This window comes from Psammomys obesus, unplaced genomic scaffold (genome assembly GCF_907164565.1).
Source record: "Psammomys obesus unplaced genomic scaffold, mPsaObe1.curated_primary_1811, whole genome shotgun sequence".
NCBI lineage: Eukaryota > Metazoa > Chordata > Mammalia > Rodentia > Muridae > Psammomys > Psammomys obesus.
In genome coordinates, this window is record NW_026596117.1 from 20,194,095 (window position 1) to 20,219,623 (window position 25,529).

General features: G+C 44.3%; 1 protein-coding gene across 6 annotated transcripts in view; it reads left to right on the plus strand.

Annotated features, from left to right (window-relative positions):
- The window catches only part of Apbb2 (amyloid beta precursor protein binding family B member 2), a 306,075-nt gene that overhangs the window by 132,417 nt on the left and 148,129 nt on the right, over positions 1–25,529 (plus strand). For all 6 annotated transcript variants that reach the window (XM_055629150.1, XM_055629154.1, XM_055629153.1 and 3 more), the window contains one exon: positions 16,289–16,357. In XM_055629150.1, the coding sequence (XP_055485125.1) occupies positions 16,339–16,357 (19 nt within the window). In that variant the 5' untranslated portion in view covers positions 16,289–16,338. The remainder of the gene's footprint in view (positions 1–16,288; positions 16,358–25,529) is intronic.

Sequence of the window (25,529 nt, forward strand, 5' to 3'; positions counted from 1 at the left end):
AAGCATAACAGTTTTGATGTTTTTTTTAATATGATGTTTTTATACGATGACTAAGAAATCATTACCAAGCTATTGGAGATTTATTCATGTATTTCTTTTTTCCTTAAAGTTTTTATATTTTTTAGCTTTACACTTAAGTTTTATTGATTAGAGTTAAGGGGTAACCCTGTGTTGTCATTTGAGTTTACTGTTTGGTGTTTGTTGAAAAGACTTCTTTGAGGACCAGTTTGGCAGCTTCTACAGAGAGGCCTGGTGGACACACTTGCTGGGGAGTGTGTTTTCTCTGTAGATCTTTTGGGACCTATTTAATACTATTTTCTTCCAGACAGAAACTCTTTTTTTATTTCTGTTTTCTTTCATTTCTTTCACTGATCTCTTATAGCTTACAGTGTAAGCTTATAGCTTACACTTGCACTCCTATCAACAAAATTTATTCCTAAATATTTCGATGCTATTGTAAATGATAGGATCCTTTTCTCTTATTTAAGTCTATTGTGTACGTGTGCATGTGTGCATGGAGTACGTGTACACGTATGTAAATGCAGGGAGGCCATTGGCCATCCTCAGGCATCATTTCCTCAGGACATCATTTCTCAAGGCACACTGTCCTGGAACTTGGGGCTTGCTGATTCTGTGAAGCTTCCTGGGCACTGAGGGTCAGGGGCTCTCCCTGTCCTCATTGGGATCACAGACACGTGCCGCAGTACCTAGCTTCTGTATGGGTGCCGGGGTTCAAACTCCAATCCTTAGGCTTGCACAGCCAGTACTTTATTGACTGAGTCACGTCCCACCCTCTGGTTTCTAAATTATTTATTATAGTGTTTGGAAACAACTGAATTTTTGTATCTTGGAGACCCATTTAATTCTTCATTTCAGTAAAATACATATTTGTCTTTCTAGCTTCACTTTTAGGATATTTTGTAGGCTTCTTTTGTTGGTGGTTGTTTGTTTTCAGACTCACCATAGTCCTTTTATACAAGTCCAGTTTTACCTTTTTTTTTTTTTTTCCTAATCATTTCAATACGTTTCTAACTTTTTTGTAGACTGCTATACGACTTCTAGGCTAATTTGCTATGTGCACTGGCTGTGTAGTCATTTGTCCATTGTGGTAGATTGGTTTCTTATTTGGTGCTTACACAGATTCTGAGGGCCTGTATCTGTGGACTTATTTTGTGTGTGCAAATGGCAGCTTCTCCATTGCCCTCTTGACACTTTGGTGCCCATCATGTCATTATGTCTGGGGTCAGGGTATTTACTCTTTGGCCTGCGGGACTTCATGTTACCTGACTCTGTACCTCCTGACCTGTGACATCAGTTTGGAGAGCTTGCTTTCCTCTTGCTAACATATGAGTCTTTCTTCTTTGTGAGTCATAAGGTCTTAGCTGCAAGACTTTTTCCTTTTTACACGTATCCTACATTTTCCTTTTTACAATGTATCCTACACTTTTTTCTATCTCTGTGCAGTGTCAAAGCCCTTCTTGGTGATCTCCATTCACCAGGTTACCTGGAACCTTTATCACTCTCCTCTGATAAAAGAAAGTCAGACCTCTCAGGCACCAGATTGCAATTGCAGATTTCCACACAACCCTAAACAGAGTTAAGTGGCAAGTAAATATTAACTCAGTCAGTGGGTGTTTACGAAGCTGTCCTTGGAGATTCTGTGCTGTATGTATAAGTCACTTTCCTCCTGTGGTGGAGTGCAGGCCCATGAGGGTCAGCTCATCCCTCGGGACCCACCTCTTGGCCAGGATTCAGAATCTGTCTACTCCAATCTAGAGTGTTACCTGGAGGCCTGCCTGATACCTTTGTTTTGGGGGGATTCACTAATCTATGTTTACATAGATCCAGTGACATAGTTATATTATAATACTGGAGATAGGAAGGAAAGCTTATTTGTATACATTCCTCTTCATCTGAAGAGGGAAATGAATTTTGAAAGTGCATTCAAATGTCTTCCTTGTAAGTTTACTTCTATTTCATTTTTGTTTCCTCAAATGTCCTATGTCTTTTTCCCTAAGCAAAGGCTTGATATATGTATGTATGTATGTATGTATGTATGTATGTATGTATGCATGCATGCATGTATGTATGTAGTTTTTAGGCAGGTCTTGTTATGTAGCTCATGCTTGTACTGCTTCAGTATTCTGACTGCTGAGTTCACAGGCATGTACCACACCTAGCTTTGAATTTACCTTGGTACAGTAAGCAAGCATTTCTCTTACCTGGGTGCTCTGGGGTGAGCAAGCAAAAAAGACCCATGGTAAGACTTCAGTAGCAGGGGTTGGCTCTCTGGACAAGAAGCCTTGGTACCCAGGCAAAAAAGGCTTGAGGAAGGAACTGCATGTGCCTTTCCTTTCTCTTCTGTGGCTAGCTAAAGGAACCTTTGTGCTGAGTACTTGCTTTGAGTTCAAGGCCAGCCTGGGCTAAAGGGGACATCCCAAGCCCTCTCCCTCTTCTGAGCATGGCCTCTGGAAGGGGAAACAGGGATGCGTGCAACCTCATGGGGCAGTTCTGAATCAAGTAGAATCCTTTCTCCACATGTCCTAGACCGTTTATGCAAACCCCAAACTGCTCGGAGGGAGTGAACTTGATGAACAGTCACTTGGAAGCCACAAAACCTTTACAAAATGAAACTGATTCTGAGAGGGATGACCCTGTTTGTCTCAGAGTCACCGGGCAGGCTGGCTTATGGCTAGCTTCTGCACTTCTAGACATTTCTGCACGAATGTATGTGAATAATAATGAGCACATGCTGCTTAATATTCTTCAGGATATCTAGTGTCTAGTCAGTTTCTTCAGTTTTATGGGAAACAAAATCCACAGGGTTTCACTTGTTTTCTCCGTGAGTCCTTCCTTTCTGTCATCTGATATCTGGGGAACTTGGTCTCCGACTCCCAGAGAGCTTAGGTTTCATGCTGCCTGTTTGGAACTTGACGCCATTAAAATAGGCAGATGCTGGCTGACACTGAAATCATGGGTCCTGCTACCATCCCGCCCTGCCACTAGAACTCGGCTCAAGTGAAGACCATTTTCTATGGTTTTGGGACATCAGAAGATAGAAGCTTTCTGTTTTGGTCATGACTGATTTCTATACAGAAGAGTCTGGATGCTTGAGGGGAAAGGTGGAGCTTAGATCACAGGGTGGTTTGATTCAACCTGCCTGCCAGAGCCCACGCTTGTCCTGATCTCTCTGGGAGACTGGTGTTTACTTCATAATGAATTTTCAATTGTACTTGTGTATGGTCACACTGGTGACCATAACTGTGTCATTTATAATCAAATTATGTCTCATAATCAGCTTATGAGGGGAGGGAAGGCCAATAAGGAGAACAGAGCACCTCCCTCTAATGGGATGCGGTACTGTTTGGGTGGTTCAGGTCATGTAGCTGGCAGGTGTGGGACTCGGCGTACCGTGGATGGCCTTCGAAGGTCATATGAAATGGGCTATTGTAAAGGGACCTGACACGTTGGATCAGATGAAAAGGGATCAGCAGGGTACATGCCCTGGTGAGAACAAAGAGTTGGTGTGTTCATAACAATATTGATGTCTAATCCATAGAAAAAGCTCATAATTCTTCATGTATAGTATTTTCACCTCGCAACATGGTTACCACTGTCATCCCTCAATATCACATGAAGAAACTGAGGAACAGAGACAATAAATATGTTGTTTAAGGGTCTACAGATAGTGGTGGAGAGAACTTTTGGGTGTAACTCAAAATTTGAAAATCTGAATGCGAGCCACTGCGTGCCACCTCCTGTAGGTGGGAGAAGAGTGAGGAGTTGGAAAGGGCAAAAGTTGCAAGGTGAGAATCTGGTGGGCTGGTGTTATCCCATCTCTGCTTCTTGTTCCACTGCAAGGTGAGGAGGTGAGGGATTCCCGCTGCCCGCTCCCACTGCCACAGAGCCGTCTATTTTGGTGGACTGTATTCCTCAAACCAGGAGCCAAAGTAAACCCTTTCTCCTTTAAGTGACTCTCTCAGTTATTGGCTTACAGCCTTAAAAACAATAAGACAGCTCTTCTTGGAAGAATTAGAGGTAAAGGACATCAAGCAAGTCCTGGACGTTGAGAGTGAGTAGCCGGTGTGTAGCCGGAGAAATGAGATGGATAGGGAAGGCCTCCAGTGGTGGAGAACAGACATTAAGTAGACCTCCAGCCAAAAAAGCTTTGTAGGTCATGGTCCAAAGTGAGAGGCAATTAGAGAGAGGGTTACAGGGCCCATATAACACTAAGAAGGCATGGTTGATCTTACCGAATGACATCAACCACAGATCAGAAGCATGGCTAAGGAGCCCATCTTGAGAAGAACTCTGGAAAACTTTGTCTCAGCTGAAGGAACTGAGTGTGAATGTGTTCATGGCTTGGGGCAAGATGACCAGAGCAGAGTGTGTGTAGTGTGGGGGCAGTTGAGGTTGGAGAGGGTGCCTGGGTTGATGGCACTGAAGGGTCTCTCTGAGGAGTATTGCTTGTGTCCTGTGAGTACTGAGAAGGCACTGGAGGCAATGAGACATGCGGCTTCGTCTGACGGCAGATGCAGGGTGCTAACTGCGTGTGCCCGTGTGCCTGGGAAGGGGCAGGAGGGGATGAGAGCTGAGCATGGCCGGGATAGCATGTTTAGGAGGGGTCTTTCTTGCCTGGCAGCTGAAGCATCTGCCCTGCAGCTCACACACCCTCGCGGTGGGGAGTGAGGAGCCTGGCACCCAGCAAAGAGTCCTAGTGCTCAGGTTATGTCTGGGTTCACAGCAGCAAGACTTCATGCCCCTGTTAGCTTTTTGACTGCCAGTGTACGCCTGTTTGTGTATGCAGAGGAAAACCAAAATGTATGAGCTCAGACTGAACTGCTCTCCTCCTCTTCCTGTTATTGTTGTTGTTGTTATTGGCATTGATACATATAAATGTATTATTTTTTTATGTGGTAGCTGCTTTGATACCACATCCAGAACCACTATGATTACGTTCTTTGTTGGAGGCTTCTGTTCCTCCCAGAAGGGAGCCTCAGAATAGAGACACGGTAAGTTGCTTACTCAACACCCATAACCCACACCCTTTTCCAGTAAAAACTTGGCTGAATTGGGAGTGGCATGGTTATGAGCCTGGCAATAGGTAGTCTAAGCATTAACAATCCCGGGGCTCAGTTTCCCAGAATTCCCTGTGGTGAACACAGCTGTGTGACTTGATTCTAACCATTATGACCTTAGAATAAGTCCACTGGGATGAGGGATGAGGGATGAGGGTGGGTTTTCAGGCAGAGTGTTTGGCACCCTGATAAAACAAGACAAATTAGCCTATCAATGTCGCCCTTCCATTCTTTTTTCCTTGGATGCTGCTGAGATGGCCGAATCTGAGCATCCAACCTGTCATCATCTGGGAGAACAAGAATAAAGGAAAGACAAAGAGCCATATAGAATTGGCTGCCTTGACATCATTGCTGTTTAGCCATCACCAGAAGCCCTGAGCATTCCAACTCCTGATTTGTTGAATCTATTCCTAGATAGGTTTTCTGATACCTAAAACAAAACATAATGTTACAGGTAGTAAACTGAAAGCTATTACGACCCTTTTCCCATATGCTGCGATGGATTCATAAATGTCCGTGATCTTCAGGATGACCTTTAGCCAGCTTGAAAACAACCTTCTAAAGTTTAATACCCTGTATTGAAAAGTGTTCACAGTTAGGAGTGATGAGCTACGGACTTAGAAATGTAATTTTCAGAACAAATGAACATACGTGTGTGTGTGAACTCTTCGTAGCAAGAACTGCCAAGCTGCTTTTCACGGGCAGTATCTTCTTAGGGTCTTTTTTTATGGAAATCTCAGTTTCTGTGGAGTACATTGCCTGTGTTTATGGCTGTGGCGGAAATGATAGCTACACTCAAAGTAATAGCATAAATAGTCTGATTTCTGGAGAATGTGGAGCTCCAACAGGCTTTATTGGATTTCAGGGTAATGGCATTATTAAATTTTCTACCTCTTTCCAAAATGTATTATGGCCGGGTTCCAAGCTGGTGACTTAGAGAAATTTGAGGCTCTGTACATTTATAAGGGGGGATAATTTATCTTGGGATGCTCAGTCGCTCAGGTGGGGTAAGGAAAATAATTGGATTTTCTTCTGAATCTTGTTATTCTTTGTGTGCCTCATGCAGATGTGGTAGGTAGGAATGGTCAATGATATGCTTCATGGATAGGGTAGTGTTGGGTTAATATTCTTGTGGAATGTTGTTGTTATTTGTTTGTTTCTAGACAAGGGTTCTCTGTCTAGCCCTGGCTGTCATGGACTTGCTCTGTAGACCAGGCTGGCCTTGAACTCACAGAGATCCTTCGGCCTCTGCTTCCCTGAGTGCTGGGATTACAGGCGTGCACCACTGAACCAGGCTTAGACTAAGGTGTTCTGAGGAGTTTATTATAGTTTTTGTTAAGTTGATCAGTGGAAGCGGCAGAAACACGTAACTAATCATGTGATGATGCTGGCAGTTAACAGTCATCATTTATTATTATTATAAAAACTAAAATATAATTAGATTACTTCTCCCCTTATCTTTCCTCCTTCTAACCCCCTTGTTCCCTCTCGAATTCATGGCCTCTTTTTTTTTTTCATAGTTCTTGTTACACACACACACACACACACACACACACACACACACACACACTTCTTCCTAAATATGGAAGTACTCAGTCCATTTAGTGTTACCTGTGCATATATGATTTCGGGACTGAGCACTTGATATTGGATAGCCATCCGGGGTTCTCATCTTCCCTGGGGAAGACTATTTCTCCCGCTCTCAGTATTCTCACCCCTTTGTCTGGGGTGGGTTGTGTGAGATGTCCTCCTTCCATGTTAGTATGTCTACTGGTGTTTGTCCTTGTTCAGGTCTCGTTTTGGAAGCCATCTTGTAGAGGGATCATGAGTGAAGTTTTCCCTCTATTTCTAGGAGACACAGTCTCATGGCAGCTTTCCTGGTCCTTTGTCTCTTTATGTATTCTGGAATGTTCTGTGAGTTTTAGGTAGAGGAATTGTGTTGTAGGTATATCAACTGGGGTATATTTTGACTGGTAGTGGTTTTCTGTAATGTTCTCCATCTGCTGCAAAGAGAAGTTTCTTTGATGAATTTGGAATGCAGTTAGGAATTAGGCTCATTTACTAAAGTAGTAGGTTCCCCTCTCAGATTGATAGCCTTACTATCTCTGGGTAGTGGCCTCGATTTGCAGTACCAGACATGATTTTCTTCCTGTTGTAAAGGCCTTAAGTCCAATTAGAGAGCTCTCGGGTACCACCCAGAGACAGTGCCACCGTGACGGGAATGTCACATCACGCTGTTCGCTAACACACGGCCTTCACTGTACCTCCACTGTTTTGAGTGCTTTACCCATGCTGACCTGTCTGATTCCCACACAAGCCCTAAGTATTAGGGCCTCTGTCTGTGCTTTCTAGTTGGGAAGCTGAGGCTAGATGAATCACCCAGAGAACTGCTCACAGAAAGTGGTGAGTTGGAGGTCAGAAGAGATGGTGTGCCCCCAAGTCCAACTCATGGTTGTCTGGGCGTGTACTGATGGTGGTGATGGAAGATGCCGGGCTGTGTTTGGGGGGGTGCATTACAGGGAAGATGCATTACAGGCTCCCCGAGGTATCAGTGAAAGCTCACGTAGAGCCACGTGGTGGCAGTGGAGGTGACAGCAGGGAAACTCAGCTTGTAGCTTTTTGCAGGACAAATTGGTGATGTTTGGGCCCTGGTCAGTTGGGAGGGCTTAGGAGTATGGGAGTGACAGATGCCTGGGATATTGTTTGCCTGCCCTCTGCAGCTGACTTGGGATAGTAGCCAATGAGATATATTGGGAGGGTGGTTATATTCATTACTTTTTTCTTCACTGTGGCCAAATACCCGACAAAAAGCAAGAGTTTAAGGGAGTAGGATTTAGTTTGGTTCACAGTACAGCCCACCGTGGCTGGGAAGATGTAGCAAGTGGCTCTGTGGTGGCGGCAGTTTGAGGTGGCTGCGTGCTGCAGTTTGACTAGTGAGGAAGCAGAAAGCTGGATCCAAAGCTGGGCTGAGCTGTCACCCCTACTGACCAACCTTCCAGCTAGGTCCAATGCCCTCAAAGGTTCTACACTCCAATAACAGCTGGGAACCAACTGGTCTGGTGGAAGACCTTTCAAACCCACGCTGAAATAGTTTTTAAGGAATCTCATTTTCTTGCTTTGTGACCAACTAGCGCAGGGGTCTTAAGCTGAATCTGGGGTAACCCTCGGGAAAGAAGCTCCTTGAATGGCTGTTCTTTAAGTGGACACACTTTCTTAAGCTCTTTTGCCTCAGCACAGTATGTGGCATGTAAGGGTCTCAGCAGCTTTTTTTAGATGGCTATGAATTAGACCTCTAGACGACAGTAGTGGAAGGTGAGGAGGAGGGGCCGTGGGATTGCATCTTAGGGGACATGCCTATGCGCATATATTTGGAGGCCAGAGGTCAGCCTCAGGTGTCATTCCCAAGAAGCCATGCAGCTCATATTTTTGAGACAGGGTCCTTCTTAGGATGTAGGGCTTGCTGGCAAGACTGGTTGGCCAGCAAGCTCCAGGGAGTTCTTGTCACCTGCCTTACAGAGACCATAACACACCATGTTGCCCAGCGTTTTATGTGGATGCTGGGGACCGAACTCCGGTACCCACGTTTGTGTGGAACATGCTCTGCTGACTGAGTTACATCCCCAGCTCCTGGAATAGGGTTCTCATGAGGAAAAACAGCGGTGGCCAGAGGCAGAAGAAGTCCTTCTGGTTTCTCTGTGCATACGCCTCTTTGTTGGGACTAACCCCTGTTCTTTCTGGGTCCTTAGCCCAGATCAGGGGTGAACAGGTCATGATAACGGCTGGTGACCACCTTTGGTCCGACCTCTGGCGGGCTGTCTCACTGTGTGTCTGCTTCTTAGTCTGCAGTGGTGGCAGCGTCACAGGACCTCTACGTGAGGCTGTTGGAAGTGAGAAATAGGATTTTCCTTCTAAAGCTTTTGCTTGGCAGAGGGCCTGACACACAGTAAGTCAATGGTACACGAGTGCTGGTCATTTGATGTAGCTGTTCCATTTTGTAGACCTTGAAATGGAGATGGAGCTCTTAGGGGAAAATATTGAAAACCCTGAAGATGGACTCCAAATGTGTCTGAGGATGGATAGCATAGTATCAGCCACATATGACACTTTAATCCTGGCATATGGTGTCTAAAAATATTTCTCAACCAGCATAGGCTTGTAGATTTTCAAGTCCACTTGTACACTGATACAGGTTCTTTTTTTTTTTTTTTTTTTTTCTTCCTGACAGACCATCTCTTCTTGCTTGACAGGATGAGATGATGATTCTTTCAATAATGTCAGAAGAAATTTTTCCATTAAAAATTCAACTCACTTTACTGTCTTGTGAATATTTTCACCAAAAAAAAAAAAAAAAAAAAAATTGGGAGAGGGCTGGGGAAGAAGGAAGATCTGGACCCACCAGAGTTTATAGGGTACTTACATCGGGTGCACAAAGCTCTCCAGAATGCTTGGATTTTCTTCAGGATGTTTGCAGCCTAGGTGAGAAAACAGATCGTGTATGTATAGGAAGGTGCTGGCAATGGTAGTAGCAGCTGTCGCGGATGAGTGCATAGAATGTGCAAGGCAAGCAAGCCACCCGTGACTGCCCATCCGATCCTCAGAGTGAGTGTCAGATTGAAGACCTTTGAATCCCCTGACAAGCATGAGGCATTGGGTCCGCATCATAAAGGACCCAAGAATCATGTCAGAGCTCGGGGCCGAGGTCCTGATTTTCCAAGCAGAGAATTTGAGGTGTGGCTTGACCTCCTTAGGGGATGTAGAATGGGGCTCATTGCTCAGGTTTTGTTGCTATTTTGCGGTGGGGTAGAGTGATCGGTGTGTCACAGTATTCCAGGATTACCATGTACTCTGGAACACTTCCACGTCCCTAGTAGTTCTAAACAGAAGTTATTGCTTGCCATCATGATGTACACTGGAGATTCCAGAAGTAAAAACTTTGAAATGAAAGATAATTGTGCTGAATGTTTTGGGAACTTTTCTAAAAAATTGAAGTTTGAAGTCCCATGTTAATCACTGTCACGTAGATCATCCTGTCTGAATTGACAGAGAAGCACACAGCCCTGTCAGTATGCATGAACAGCAGTGGTAAGAACAGGATCTGATAAGATCGCACTGGGGAAATATTTCCAGAAGCAGGTATTTGAGGGTAGTAAAGGACTTGAGATTGTCAAGTGTCTAATGAGCTTACTTCCTGAGGTTTGGGGGGGTCAGGGTGGGAGTGTGGTTCTGAGACGAAGGAGTCAGTGGAAGCCCAGAGAGAAGTTGTGGAAATGTGTGGGGTGTTACTGTAATGCTATGCCAGAATCAGCTAACTTAAAGAAAACGAATTTAGTTTATGCTTTCAGAGGTTGTGGTCATGGTTGCTGCACTGTCTCCTATCTTTTGAGAATTGTGTCACAGCTATAGTTTTGATCTAGAATGTTCCTTAAAGGCATCATGTTGGGGTACTTGATGCCAGGCCCCATGGTGCTATTGGGAGGGCTTAGAGGGAGATTTTAGGTGATTGATTTTTGTGCTCTCAAAGGGGGTTGTGAGACTTCAGGCTCTTCTTTCCTATCTCCAACCTCATAAGGTGAGCAGCTTTAATCCATTACACACACCAGCCCTGTTGTCCTGCCTTGCCACAGGCCCCAAAGCATGGGGGCAAACCAACTATGGATCGAAACTTATAGAGCTGTGAGGCAAAACAAACCTTCTTTATTTGTAAGTTAAACATCTCAAGCATTTTGTTATAGTAACAGAAAACTAATGAATTTACATTACTTTGGCTAGCAGTTGCGAGAGCGAAGGCGGGAGTGACCAAGGGATTATGTTTTAAACCAGAAGCAGGAGGCAGAACTGGTCAGGGGCCAGACTCAGGCTTTTAAAATAACCCTCTTGCTACAGCACCAAGGGGCATAGGATAAGGTCTTAGGGTTTCTGTTACTGTGGTTAAACACCATGATCAGAAGAAGGGGTTTATTTCATCTTAAAATTCTCAGGTCGTACTCCTGACGACAGGAACTCAGGGTAGGAACATGGAGGCAGGAACTGAAGCAGAGGCCATGAAGGAATGCTGCTTATTAGCTTGCTCCTCCTGGCTTGCGCAGCCTGCTTTCTTATGCACCCCAGGACTGTTTGCATGGCTTGGCACTGCTCACAGTGAGCCAAGCCCTCCCACATCTATCCGTAATCAAGAAGATGCCCTACAGACTTGCCTGTAGTCAGTTTCTCTGTTGAGATTACATCTTTCCAAATGACTTGCTTGTGTCCAATTAATCAAAACAAACAATAACAACAGCAAAAACTAACCAAAGAAATACTTCATACCTTCAACAATCTAAGGAACTACCACTAGGTGCCATTTCCCAAAGAATTCACTGCTTGTCAACAGTTTAAACTGAGGATCAAGGCTTTGGTGGACACTTGGGGGACACAGTTTATATCTAAACCTTAGCAATGTTTGAAGTAAGTGAGCAGGACAGAGAATAGAGTGAGTCCGGAGGGAAGAATGATCAGACCTGTTTGCCTGTACTTGGGGAAAACTAGTAACGTAGAGTTCTTTCCTTTTTTATTCAGTGTTTCATTTCTTTTTTGAGTCATTTAAAAGTACAAACTTCTAGGACAGCCAAGGCTACACAGAGAAACCCTGTCTTAAAAAAACAAAAAGAAAAAAAGTGCAAACTACTTCTTACTAAACCTTAATGTAACTGGGTCATTCATTCATTCATTCATTCATTCATTCATTCATTCACTCATTCATTCGCCAATGTATGTGTGTAATAGTGCTTTATGATCTCTGGCCTGCTCTCTTTGTGGTCCTAATGGCTTTAACTCAGCTTTGCTTAATAGCATCAGCACCGTCACGTCAGTGTAATGGAGCTTCACTGATGAGACATTAAAAATACTGTTAGAATGCTGTTGAATACTGGGAAATGCTGTTGCTAAATTGTTAGTCTTCAGTGCCTTTATGCTTCATCCCAGAGTCACAACCGTGTGTGTGTGTGTGTGTGTTCGTGCATGGGAAGGCCAGAGGACAGCTTCAGTGTAAGCCTGGGACTTTCCCATTAGGCTTGGCTGGCTGGCCAGCAAGCCCCAGGGATCCTGCTGTCTCTGACAGACCACTGTGCCTGGTGGCTCTTTGCTTGAGTGCTGGAGTGTTGACTGAGCGTCTCCCCAACCCACAGCTATATTCTTAACACAAAACTTGGAATGGCTTGGCAGTAAGCCCTAAGGTTTTTGTTGTTGTTGTTGTTGTGGTTTGTTTTGTTTTGTTTTTACCTCAGTATGATTTTACAGGAATCTCGGCACTTTCAGTCAATGTTGCCAAAATCCATCACATTACTGCTGAGGTGGCATTTCTGCCACTCTTTATTTTTAATATTTTGATTAACGTTTTCTTCAAAAGAAATGTCATACAGCCCACATAGGTTGTTTGAAATCCCTAGTTATCACATTAAAATAAAAAATGAAGTTAAGCAATTTCCTTTACTCAGTGTGTTCTGCACCCAGCCGTACCGGACTCTGCTGCAGAACACTGATCGGAAGTACTCAGCTTGTGTCTAGATTTCATAAAATGTATTTGAAAAAGTGCACGCAACTAGACATGACGTCACGAACGTAATTAAGTATTTCCCGCTGAGGGTCAGATATCCACTCATGAAATTATATCTGGTTTAATGAAGCTGAAGGCTCAGTTCTTAGGCTGCACTGATCATGTTTTAAGCATCAGCTAGCTCTGTGCGGGTGCCAGCAGCTGCCCTGTCTACAGTGCGGCTGTGGATTGTGCTTACAATCACACACGCAGGTGGGGAGCCTGCCTGCTGCTTTTGTAGCTCTAAAGCTGCTGTTGCCATAGAGTTGGTTTGTGTTATTAAGGCTGTTCAGAAACCATGTTATTAGATTGGTGAGTTCAGTGTTTCAGTTTCTTTTCTATTGCTGTATAAGACACTGTCACCAAGGCAGTTTACGTAAGAGTTTACTGGGGCACACGGTTCCAGAGGGTGGGTCCGTGGCCATCTTAGTGGGGAGTGTGCCAGTAAGCAGGCAAGTGTGGCACTGAGGCTGAGAGCCTACATCTGAGCCACAAGCATGAAGCAGAGAGAGAAAGCTGGGGAGCTAACTCGGAATGGGGTGGGCTTTTTAAACCTCAAAGTCTGCCCCCAGTTAACACACCTTCTCCAATGAGGCCATATCTCCTGATCCTTCCCCAACAGTTCCACCAAGTGGAGACAAGTGTTCATGAGTATATGGGGGGAAGGGGTGTTCCCTTTGAAACCACTACATTACCGAGGAGAAATGGTTCATAATTTATGTTTCAGCTCCAAGGCCAGGGGATGTCTTGCTCATAGTAGGGTTGGATAGATTTTTTTCCCTCCAGCTAAATTCTGTCCCTGCCTCATACCGCATCTCGAACTTTACTATCCTGGGTGTCCTGTCTGTTACCTCTTCTTTCCTTCATTATGTCTTAGAGCTGTTTTTTTTTTTTTTTTTTCCTCCAGAACACACACGCTTCCTGGCTTGAGAACTTTCTTAATTATATTAAGAAATATTATATATATATAAATATATAAATATTAATATATATATTAATTAATACCCCTTTCCCTACTAGGCTACATGTTCTGTGAGAGAAAGAACTATTTTTATTTACCACAGGATCTCCATAATGTATGGCAAAAGGGCAAGCATTGACTATATAATAATCATAAATGGTCACAGTGCAGGGCAAGTTCAAAATATGGAACAGAGACTGGGTTGCTAACAGCACTGACTAGAAGAGTATCTGATTCTCACGTATATTAAATATGGAGTTGGTTCAGGTCAAGGGAGCAGAAATAATTTAGAGATCCTGTAAAACAAAACTATGCAGGAAACACTCCCGCAAGTAAGTCTTTTCTTGGCTTCCCGAATTGTTTTATCTCCGTTCATTTTCCAGGAGTATCTATCCCTTTGTCTTTGTCTGTGCATGTCATGTAAGGGAGTGAATTGTGGATGCTTTAACTAGCTGAGACACATGCAGAGCAAAGACAGTCGGGAGCTGGAGAGGCATCTCCCGGTGTTTCAGGACAGCTAAACAAACCCGCCCCTTCAATTACAGCAGGGTAATGAGCCTGCTCCCCAGCATGTGGAAATGTGATTAGAAATGGCCTGTGGGCCAGCCGGCCAGGTGTCAGGTCATTATCTGAATCAGAAAGTCGGAAGTTAGGCCATTAAAGGTTACTAGTTTGGAAGAGGTTAGACTAGAATATAAGAGTCTCAGAAAATAAGAGTTTTTCCAATTTGAATGACACTTTAGAAAACCTCCAGTGTGTAACTTTCTCCCTTGTAACTTTTCGTATGTGTAATGAGCACACAGAAATGTGCACATGAGGGCACAGGTCTTGAGGACACAACTTGATGGGTATCCACGTTGTTCAGAAGTGCTTCGTCACCTTGGCCAGCATCCCTGGGACCGCTCTCTTGCTACTTCCTCTTCCCCACTCAACCTCTGCACCCCATCCTGGCATGCAGAAGTTTTTCCTGTTTGTGTACTTTATGTAATGGAATCACACGGTCCCGCTCCTAACCTAAGGTAATGGGTTATCATTCGGAGTGACATTCCTGACATTGACCTTCCTGAAAACAAATACTGGCATTAGATTTCCTTGTGGTGTATCTAAGTTGATAGAGGTGGTTTCCTGTTGCTTCTAGATCTTTTTTTTTTTTCCCTTGGAGGTGTGTGTGTGTTTAGGGGATCAAAGCAGATTCTCATGGTTTATGGCAAGTACTTCACTTACTATGCTATCTCCTGAGACCCTACTTAGGGAAACACCTATGAAAATCCACGTTTGTGTGAATGTGCCTTTGTTTTTCTGCTTGTGTATATGCTTTAAGAGTTTTGCCTCTAACTAGGTGATGGGGATGTGGATCAGTGGGTACCATGCTTGCCAGGCAAGGGTGAGAGCCTGAGTTGAGAGCCCCAGCACCATCTAAAAGCCAGAAGTGATTGAGCATGTCTGTAACCCCAGCATTGGCAGTGGGCTGGTGGGGAGGGCAAACAGATAGGTAGAGGCGGACAGAGGTGCAAGGCAGTCTCTGGGGCCCACTGAGCAGCCAGTCCAGCCAACTGTTGAGCTCTGTGTTCATGGAGAGATGACAGCCTGTCTCAAAGGAAGGCAGAAAGCAATGGTGGAGGGCCCCTGATGGTTACCTCTATTCCCTCCACCACAGCAATGTGAAAAAAAGGTAAATCTTTTACTCCGGTTAGATCATGCCACGGTGTGCACAATACTCATTTCTCAGTGACGGGTCTTAGTATGCTTTTCCCATCCGCACATCCAGATCCACGACGTTCCCACTGTTGGCAGCCTGGTGCCCTGTTGAGATGTAAATAGATGTATCTCAATGCAGTGAGCCAGGTGCCCGCCCAAGACAAGTATGCTCATTACTGGATTTTCATGGCCATTTGAAGTAGAATCCATGCTTAGGACTTGCCCAGCGGTGGGGTCTACCCACCTAATAGTTCCTCAGATGTTTGTAAGTAGCCCTCCAAAAAGTGTGATGACTTTCAATCTCAGCAGGAAGATTGGCGTGTCTGATTTCCCATGTCCTTGCCTTGCTTTTTGTGTCAAGCTTCTCAGTCTCTGCGGTCCCACTTGGCTGAGCCACCGTCGCCCAGGTTACCGTGTATGTCCTTTGGACTGATGCTTTTCTGTTTAGTGGACACTTGTGTTTCTCTCAGAACTTATCCTCATCCTGTGCTCACTTTTCTACAGACTTGTTCAGACTTTTCTTAATGATCTCAATGAGCTCCTTTTATATGTAACTATCTTTTAATGGCAAATTTTTTCAGATCTTTAAAAATTACCATGGATTTTGCTACTTTTTTTCTTTTCAGATTTTTTTTTAACAAGGCAAAGTTCACTAGATTATTATTTTTCCCCCCAAATGCTTTCTGCTTTGTGTGTCTTTTTGGCAGGAAAATACATTGGACACTTGAGACAGACAGATATGCGGGGTGGGCAGGGATCTTAGCGTGGAAAATGTGGTCATATGGCAATTGAAACTCAATGCAAAGTGGTGTGAGCAGTTATGAATCAGCAAACATTTATATATCATCTACCTTAAAAAAAAAAACAAACTTTGAACTGAACTGTATTTGAAAGAAATTTTAGTCCTATGCCTGTTTTCTTTATACTTAATTTCTGGGGTTCTAACTTCTCAAATGTTTCTTTTTTGTTTTTCACTTCTAGATTGCAAATTATAAACTGTTTCCTGCACCATTGCTGAATCCCAACCATCCATGTCAGAAGTACTTTCAGGTCAGATATGCTTTTATATACTTCAATACACAGAAAAAGTTGAATGCCAAAGCTTGATAATGATAGATAGTTATTTTAATGTTAAACTCATGATTTGCTAACATAGCATTTTTAAATTTTCATTGTTCTTTGTACTGTAATAGAAAAAGTATTTAAAAAATAAAAGGTCATTAGAGCTTAACCATATAAAATGTTATTTACCGCTGATGTCACGTAAAAAGATTATAGTTGACTACGGCACGAAATTGAAGCTCGGTTTTCGCCACCTGGCATTGTGGCACCCTGTGGACTGTTGTCTCATGGACAGAGAGAGGAGAAGGTGTTGCTGTTGAGTTTTTGTAAGCGGCATCTCATGTCCAGACTCTAGTTCCCCAATTCAGTATTTCCCTTGGTTCTGATTCTGATTAATTCCAGGCCTGAAGAAGACAGCCTTGATTTCATTGCATGCTTCTCTCTCTATGTCACGACAGATGCTAGTCTGCACACAGTGTGGCATGGGATGTAGTATAAGGAAAAAATAATTGTGGTAACTCTTTGAGTTAAACTCTAGGGCCGCGTAGCCAACAGTGCATGGCTTCTCCGTTTCCCTTGACAGATACTAGTTCCCAGTTTTTAAACCACTTAAGACTTAACCATGGGTCATTGTCTTTAACTTCCAAAGTTAACCTTATCAAAAAATCGTCTCAAACCCTTTCTCCATTACATAGAACTCTGCGTATTACATTTTCCACAAAGAGGTAAAAAACCAAAACAAAACAAAAACCAGTGTGAACACTGAGCCCAGTATTAATATATGAAAGGCAAGAAATTTATTTGTTTTGAGATTTATTTATGTTTATATTGTGGCTGTGTGTGTTTTGCTTGCATGTATATATGTGTAACACATATGTGCCTGGTGCCTGCAGAGGTCAGAAGACAACAATTTTGGAATCCCTGGAACTAGATTACAGAATGTTGTGAGTCACCATATGGGTGCTGAGAATAGAACCCAGGTCCTCTGCAAAGAGCAACCAGTGCTCTTAACCATGAAGCCGTCTCTCCAGCCCCAAGAAATCCATTTTTACTATGGAAAAAAAAAATGTGGGGAAAAATAGGATAAAACTAAGCTTATGTGGGACAGTCAGAATCTAAGCTGGTTCTTAGAGACCCCTAGGTATGCTGCAATGGCTGAAAGTTGAAGAGGGAGTAGATTTTAAATAAATATGTATTTAACAACAATGTTAATTATAGAAACTCAAAGCAAATATATATGTATTTTTTTAAGCTGGGGAGTGTTGGTGCATACCATTAATTCCAGTACTCAGGAGGCAGAGGCAGATGGATTTCTGTGAGTTTGAGGCCAGCCTGGTCTATAGAGTGAGATCCAGGACAGCCAGGGCTACACAGAGAAACCCTGTCTCAAAAAAAGTAAACAAACAAATGATAAATAAACAAACAAATAAAATAAAATAGACATTTTAGGTAATCTTAATGGGATGTTGCTACTTCCCAGGGGATGCAGAGGAGTGAGGATCACTATACGCTCTCGGGGTTCTGCCACCCCATGCCTTCCTGCCCTTCATACATGTGGTCTTGGAAGGTGCTTGAGTAGATAGGAGGGTGGATGGTTAACCAAGAGCTCCATGATACAGTCCCAGTGACAGGTTGGGACTTCTCAGAGCTGCAGGTGTCTTAGAATTACACGCATTCCTGTGCATAATCCCTCCCCGTGTTCCTGAAAATATATGTAACTAATTCACTAAACAATCAGTAGGTAAACTGTGCATTTTAAGTATCAAGGATAATTCCTTTTTAGAAATCTTTCATGTTCCTGGAGTAAAATAGATTCAGGAACAAAACAATAGAAGAATGAGGCCAGCAGGTATCCAAAATAATGTGCGTTCAACTAAATGGATGGAGAACAGTCAGTCGCTTGTAGAATTTTTCTCCTGTTTCTGTTTTCTGTTATTCAGATCTATCCATCTCTCTGAAGGTATACAAGTTGCTTTATTTCTTGGTAGCTATATAGGTGCCTTAGTTACTGCTCTGTTGCTATGAAGAGGCACCATGACCACAGCGACTCTTATAAAGGAAAACATTCATTTGGGGCTGGCTTACAGTTTCAGGGGTTTAGTCCATTTTCATGCTGGTGAGCACGGCAGCAAACAGACATATTGCTGGAGCAGTTGCTGAGAGTTCTACATCTAGAACCACAGGCACCAGGTAGAGACACTGGATCTAGCTCGGGCTTTGGAGCCACAAATTCAACCCCCAGTGGCACACTTCCTCCTAAACCTGCATGCAAATATAGGAGCCTGTGGAACCATTCTTATTGAAATCACCACAATAAGGTACAGAAACAGTTATCAAGCTTAATTTTAAAGAAAGCTAATACTGTTGGGTGTTGATGTCGAAGGTACCAAAATTTACAAGAAATGGTGTATCTTGTTCTAAGCACCTGCTCCACCCTCAGAAATTCACATGGAAACTGGTGAGGGGAGATCTGACCAATACCTGGAATGAGGTCTGCCTGCAATCCCATCTTCCAACTCCAGGCAACCTTTCCAAAGCAAACCTTCCAGATTGTATACTGTTGTCTGTCTAGGAAATTCCTGATTGTCCTTGCGAGTTGAGCTCAGCAGTGCCTTCTGAGAAGGTCTCAGTACACAACAAAATGATTTTCCTGTTTCACAGATTTTGCTGTTTGCTTTTTCTTTATGTTATTTCCCTTTTGGAATTGGCTTTAGAGCCAGCTGATTGGTTGCTTAAGAAAGCATGTAATGCTTCTTTTCAGCATGCCTACTCTCTCCGTCCACGTCAGTGTTCCCATGCTTGAGCATTGACTGTGTTCGTCAGATGTGACCATGGAAGTCTAGAACATCATTAAAAATAATTTCATCTCTAAAAGACACAGAGGCTTTTCCAAGGCATGAATGTAGCTTGGAAGTGGACAAACGTATCCTTGGGATAGGGATCACATCTGTATAGTTTCCTAATTCTCACAGAGATGTACTCGTTTGCTCTGTATTTCTCAAGTAGTCCCTCATCACACCTGCCGGCTGAGATAGTTTTCTTCTTAGCTGCCAGTGGCTTCCTGCCTGTCCCTTAATCTAATCCAGCTTTCCCTTATTTGAGAAGCCTTCTCTGAACCTGTGTGTTCATCTCAAACACCATGTTTTGATAAGATCCATTGCCCACCATGAGTTTGTATAATAACTTACTCTCTCACTGTCCAAATCAGGTTGAGCTTTAAAAAACATGTTTCTGTCATTGTTTTTGGTTTTTTTGAGACAGGGTTTCTTTCTGTGTAGCCCTGGCTGACCTAGAATCTCTATGTACAGCAGGCTGGCCTTGAACTCACAGGGATCCACATGCCTCTTTTCTGTCCCCAAGTGCTGGGATTAAAGGTGTGTACCACCACCGCCTGGCTAAAAAACATGTTATGTTCATTTTCATAACTGACAAATAAAAGGTACATATGTTCAGTGAACATACTTTTTAGAGTGTATGTATGTTGTTGAATGACCAACCTGTGCTTATTAAGGTCTCAGTTTGTTCATCGGTTCCCCATGGCTCAAATCTCCTCAGTTCTTTTGCATTGTTGAACAAGGCTAGCCCTCAGAGAGTTAGGGTGCAAAGGGCACAAGAAACCCTCATGTGTAGGGGCTGAAACAGCTTTCTCATGGTCCCCGGGAGTCAGCCTGTGGAGTTGCTTTCCCAGTTCCAGAATATCGCACGGTACTAATCCTGCCATCTCCCTGACCCTGTGGCCCAGGCTGCCTTCTCCGAACTTCAGCCCCTGTTCTCAGAAGACCTCTTATCACCCCTGGCACATTGAAGGTTTGCTTTCATGGATAATACCAGGAAACCCGACTTATTTTACCTCTCCCTCCCTAAAAGGAAGTGTAGGGGGTGTCTGAGTTTATTTCATTTCCTTTATACTTTGAGGTATAGTTCAAAAGCCAGCATTCCTCAGGGTAGAAGTTTTGCTGTTAACTCCTCAGTGGGAATAAAATCCTGTGGCAGAAAAGAAAGGGGGTGGGGAGGAAGGGGGGAGGAAGAAGGTGGCACATTTTAAGCCTCTGCGGCCTATTTGTTAATCCCCTGTCTCCATGTCATGGCTGGGAGAGAGCAGTCAGTTACTGAAGGGAGCTTGCTGTTTTGGATGGAGGTAGAGGTCTCTATGAAGAAAAGGAATTTGGGCAGCTGTGGGATCTAACCCAGACCTCCCCCAGTGGCTCCCTCAGTTAGTTAGAGCCTTCATGGCTACACCGCCCTGGGGCCCTTGTCATCTGTGGGGGAGGCTGCCTTAATGGGATTAGAAAGGCTCTGGTTTATTTAGTCTTGACAGTTTTATACAGAAGATACTTGTGATTTAGCCAAGGCTATTTGAGTTGCAAAGAAGTTCAAGACATAAGCTAGATAACTAGATACATCAGTGTGTTGGCCTGAGAAACCTGGGGTGATCAGATTTCGGCTTGGTCCGTTGCAGAAATCTGAACAATGTCCTCCGTCACTCTGTCTCTGGGCCGCCTTCTTATTTGTTACTCTGACACTCAGGCAGGTTGCCTCCCCTCCTGGTGAGCCCTTGAAGCTGTGGGTTTAAACCTAGTACAGAAAATGGGCACAGGGGGCTGGGGGGGGGGTTAGGGGAGTATTTGTGGGTGGGGTAGGTTGGGCTGGGGGACAGGGGGAGAGACCTTTTCTTCCCTTTCTCCTCCTCCTTGTTGTTGTGTGAGACTAAGTCTCACCATTGAGCCCAGGCTGACTTCTGACTGGTGGTAGTCCTCCTGCCTTGTCCTCCCGAGTGCTCTGTCACACCTGGCTGCTTCCTCTCTTCTAAGCACTTTGTCAATTTCAGGATTAAAGTTGTGAGGGTCACATGCTTATCTTTAACCAGACACCAGAATCACGGAGAATTGCTGCTCTGCCTAGTTGTGTAACACACACATACACACAAATAAGAGGTACATGCTTGCAACATTTGCGCTGAACCCCTGACCCTGAGAGCCATGAGGGCGGACCATCTCTCTTCATCAGTTTTGTTCACTGTTACTGCCTCAGCTTGGAAATGTGTCTGATACAGAGCAGTGGGAGAAAAAAGTTAAATGAATAAGTGAATGGATGTCAACGAAGCTCTGTTCCCTGAGAAAGAGTGAGACAGTATTGACATAAAGGGGAGGAATACATGCCAAGAGGTAATAGCTATTTATCATGTACGCAGGAGAATCATGACAGTTGTTTTTGCCACTCTCTTCAATCTGAACTTGCTTGTGTCTCTGAAATAGGAATTGATCCTCCTGAATTAACGACGGACCTTTATATTAGTTACTTTTCTCGTCCATGCTGTGACAGAATACCTGAGAAAACCAGGGGAAGGAACTCAGGGTTCATTCTGGCTCACAGTGTGAGGGTGTGTGTGATCCATCACGGCCCGGAAGTCATGGCAGCCAGTAATGAAGCACCTGCTTACATTGCCTCTGCTGGCAGGAAATGGAGAGAGACCAAGGCTGATGTTCAGTCCACTTTCTTCCTTCTGTCCAGGTCCACCGTCCCTGGAATGGTGGCTAATATGGCCGCCCATATTTAGTGTAGGTCTCCTGACCTCAATTAACACTAGGAAGGTCCCTGACAGATCTGTCTGTCAGGTGATTTTAGACTTTGTCAACTGGTCAATATTTAACTGTCAGTTAATTAACAACTGTTAATTAATAGTAACATCACAGTCTTAGCAAGTCCAATCCAAACTGTGAAAAGAGTGTCATGGTGAGTGTGCTAGCTAGTGTCAAATCCCAAAGAAAAGCCATCTCAGAGTTGAAGACTCCTCCTTGTGACCACTGGAATTTTGTGTGTTCCTTCCTTGCCAGTTGTGCTTATCTTGTTGGCTGTTTTTTTCTTAGACTGGAAGAGTCTGTTGAATAGTAGATGCTTGATGCATACTAAATGAATGAGAAAATGAATTTATGAATATGCCAGACTTTCTTAAAAGGAACTAGAAATTCTTATAATATATATTTTTTTAAAAAGTGAGGGAAGAGAAAGAAGAGCATGTGAGGTAGGTGGATCACAGTTCAAGGTTATCCTTGACTACAGAGCAAGTGTGAGGCTGTTCTGGGCTCCATGAGACCCTGTCTGGGAGCATAAGAAATAAACACTAAAGTGCAGTTGATTAATGTCACCAGCTGTTGACTCTAATCTGACCATGGCCCCAGTGTTGAAAACGACAGGCTGAAGAGTCCTCAGTGTTGACTAGAGAAATCAAAGGAAGCTGAGATTGTAGAGCAAGAGAGGCCATGCCATTCTTTCGTGTTTACAGACAGAGAATATCCATTTTCCAACGAACTTACTAAAGTCTTGGGATGCTCTTTGCTAGTCTATTTAATTTTCTTCCCTTCCTTTTTACTAATGGTGCAGGCACTAGATATAATTAAAAACAAGGATTAGAGGAAGGCTCAAAGTTAGATGGTGGATGCCACAGTGACAATATTTGTGTGTGTGTTCAGAAGAGCTTTTTCTGGACCTCCCACACTGGAGCATGGAGGCACAGTGGTTTGCCTATGGAGTCATGTGTGACAGAGACTGTACCAGCCAGCCCTGTCACAAAACACCCACTTGCAGCGCTAAGTCTTTTCTCCGGAGTCATGGCAGACTTCGGTAAGTATTTCCTTGAGCTGAGACCAAGAAGCAAGCCAAGTTGACCTAGGTGTTAGATTGAAGGGCTTCACTTACCTCCTTCTCAGGCTCTGTGTGTTTGCAAAGCTGAGATAATGACCATTGATCACCTTTTCAGACAAAATGAATCTTCTATTAGCTGAGCAGCAGTGGTCGTCTACGTGGGCTTTTCTTTAGGGTGGGAGGTGTTAAGATCGACTGTCTTCGTCACCCAGGCTGGATTGAATCTCACCATGCAGGTCAGGCCGTTTTCAAATTCATGACAGTCCTCCTGCCTCGTCCTTTGAAGTGTTGGGATTATATGCCTGAGCCATCAGAGCTGGCTCACATTTATTTCCTGAGATGTTAATGAAACACTTGCTTTCCTAACGCTGCTTGGCCACCTATCCTACAGACATCTATGCCGCTGGGCTAGTTGCAGAGGCCACAGTCTAGTAGGAAAGTACAGCAGGATAGAGGTGAACATTTGAAACCGAGTGAGGCTGTACTAGAGATGTTTTCATAAAGGCGGAGGAAAGAGAGGCCAGGAGCCCTGGAGTCTGGATGGAGGAGGCAGAGGTCTTCACAAAGAGGCAGTGTCTACCGTGACTCGTGGAAGAGTGGAGTTTGCTGACAGGAAGGATGCTGAGAATGTGTGCAGTGAGAGTATGGTGTCACCTCTGGCCTTGGCGTGTCAAGTGTAGGCTGTCTATTCCTCCAGTTCTATGGCTTCCTGACTGCAGTGCTCCTCAGCCTAGGCCCTGAGTGAGAACCAGACACAGAACGCCACACCCTCACATTCCCAGTCCTGCCCTAAGGGAGTCCAGCTAAGTCTTTGAGGAGCTTTTAGGGGTTAGAGAACACTTCTTTATCCCTTTATTCCCTGTGCCTCTAATCCTGTGGCTTTTTCTTACCATCTCTTGACTTTGTCCCACCCTGGATCCCAGAGGCCATTCTCCTTTGTATATCTCCTCCCTTCCCTCCTCCTGTATGCACCGCTTAACAAGGGAAGGCCCACTGCTCCCGCCTGCTATGGCCTTCTGCTCCCCTCCCCTCCCCTCTCGTCCCCTCCCCTCCCCTCATGCTGTTCTGTATTGCCGCCACTACCCCTCTCCATTGACTCTTGCTCTTATAAAGTAATAAAACACCACTGAGAGTTCTGTTGCTTCCTAGACCCCACCCCATCCTCCAGCTAGTCTCATTTCCCACTTTGTTCTTCAGGTCACTTCCCAAGCACCGTGTCATTGCTCTGAGGCTGATAAGGTGGAGGTCAGGTCACCGGATTCAGCTCAGTCTTGCGGGTAACTCCAGGTAGCTGAGGAGCACCGACCTACTCATCGGCATAGCCTGGTCAAGGGGGATGTGATGAGAACTGGAAAACGGCCAGAGTTTCAGTGAACTTTCTCAACCCTTCTGCCCTCTCTTTGAAGGCCTATAGACCCAGCAGCCTTGTCTTGTCCCTCAGTTGCCTGCTCACCCTCCATGTGTCTGCAGTAAGAGTTATTTCTGCCACTTGGAACTCAGAGACCCAGAAATGAGAGGAGAGTGCAGGTATATTGTTATGCACAATGCCACCATCTCTGCAGGCGTTCATCAGAGCTCTCTGTCAGCCAGGCAGTGGGACTGAGCCCACTTTTCAGAAAGGCGAACTTGAATAATTCATCCTAGACTCGGCGAGCTAGGAGCCTGGGCAGATTATTAGCGGTCACCTCACTCACCCCGGGATGAGTATCCTTAGCCTCGTCGACTCTCACTTTCAGGACCTCCTTCCATAGCCCCATGCTTTCCGTAAGCTATTTCCTAGCTGCTGTGCTGACTCCCAGGAGCAGTCTCCACCTCCAGGCATTAGTGTGTAGTTGTCAGGCCAACTTGTGTTTTGCCTATGGTTGGGTTGGCGTTGGCAAGAAGAACTGAGAGTCCTATTCCATATTCTCAGAGACACCTTCTGACATTTGAGTATTGACATTTCAGCAAAGGGTCCTCAAACTGTCGTTAGAGTTGAGGCAGAAGAGCAGCTTAGGGCTTTAAACTATCACAAAGCAGAAGGATCAACTGACGACAGTATATACAGTTAGCTGTTTCTTCCTGACAGGAGGGAGATGATGAATGGTAGTCATAAATGCAGTTAGCTCGCTCCTGTCTCAAACAGCCAGCCTGAGTCTGAGACCACACAGAACAGCCTTTTCCTGACTGCCTGGTTAGACCAGCAATGTTAGCGGTGTGGTGGCGCACGCCTTTAGTTCCAGCACTTGGAAGGCAGAGGCAGGCGGATCTCTGTCAGTTTGAGGCCAGCCTGTCCTGGGAGTTTCAGGACAGCCAGAGCTGTTACAAAGAGAAACCCTATTTTGTAAAACAAATAAATAATAACAACAAAACTCAGCAATATTAAAATATGGCTAATTAGTCCTTCAGCTGGCCAAGAGACACAGGACCTGTCATCTCAATAGAAGCCTCATGTCCTTTGTTTTTGTTTTTTTTCCTATTTGCCTACTTTGCCTGCTGTTGCAAGGTGTACTCTCCTTTTCTCGAACACTTTGAAAGC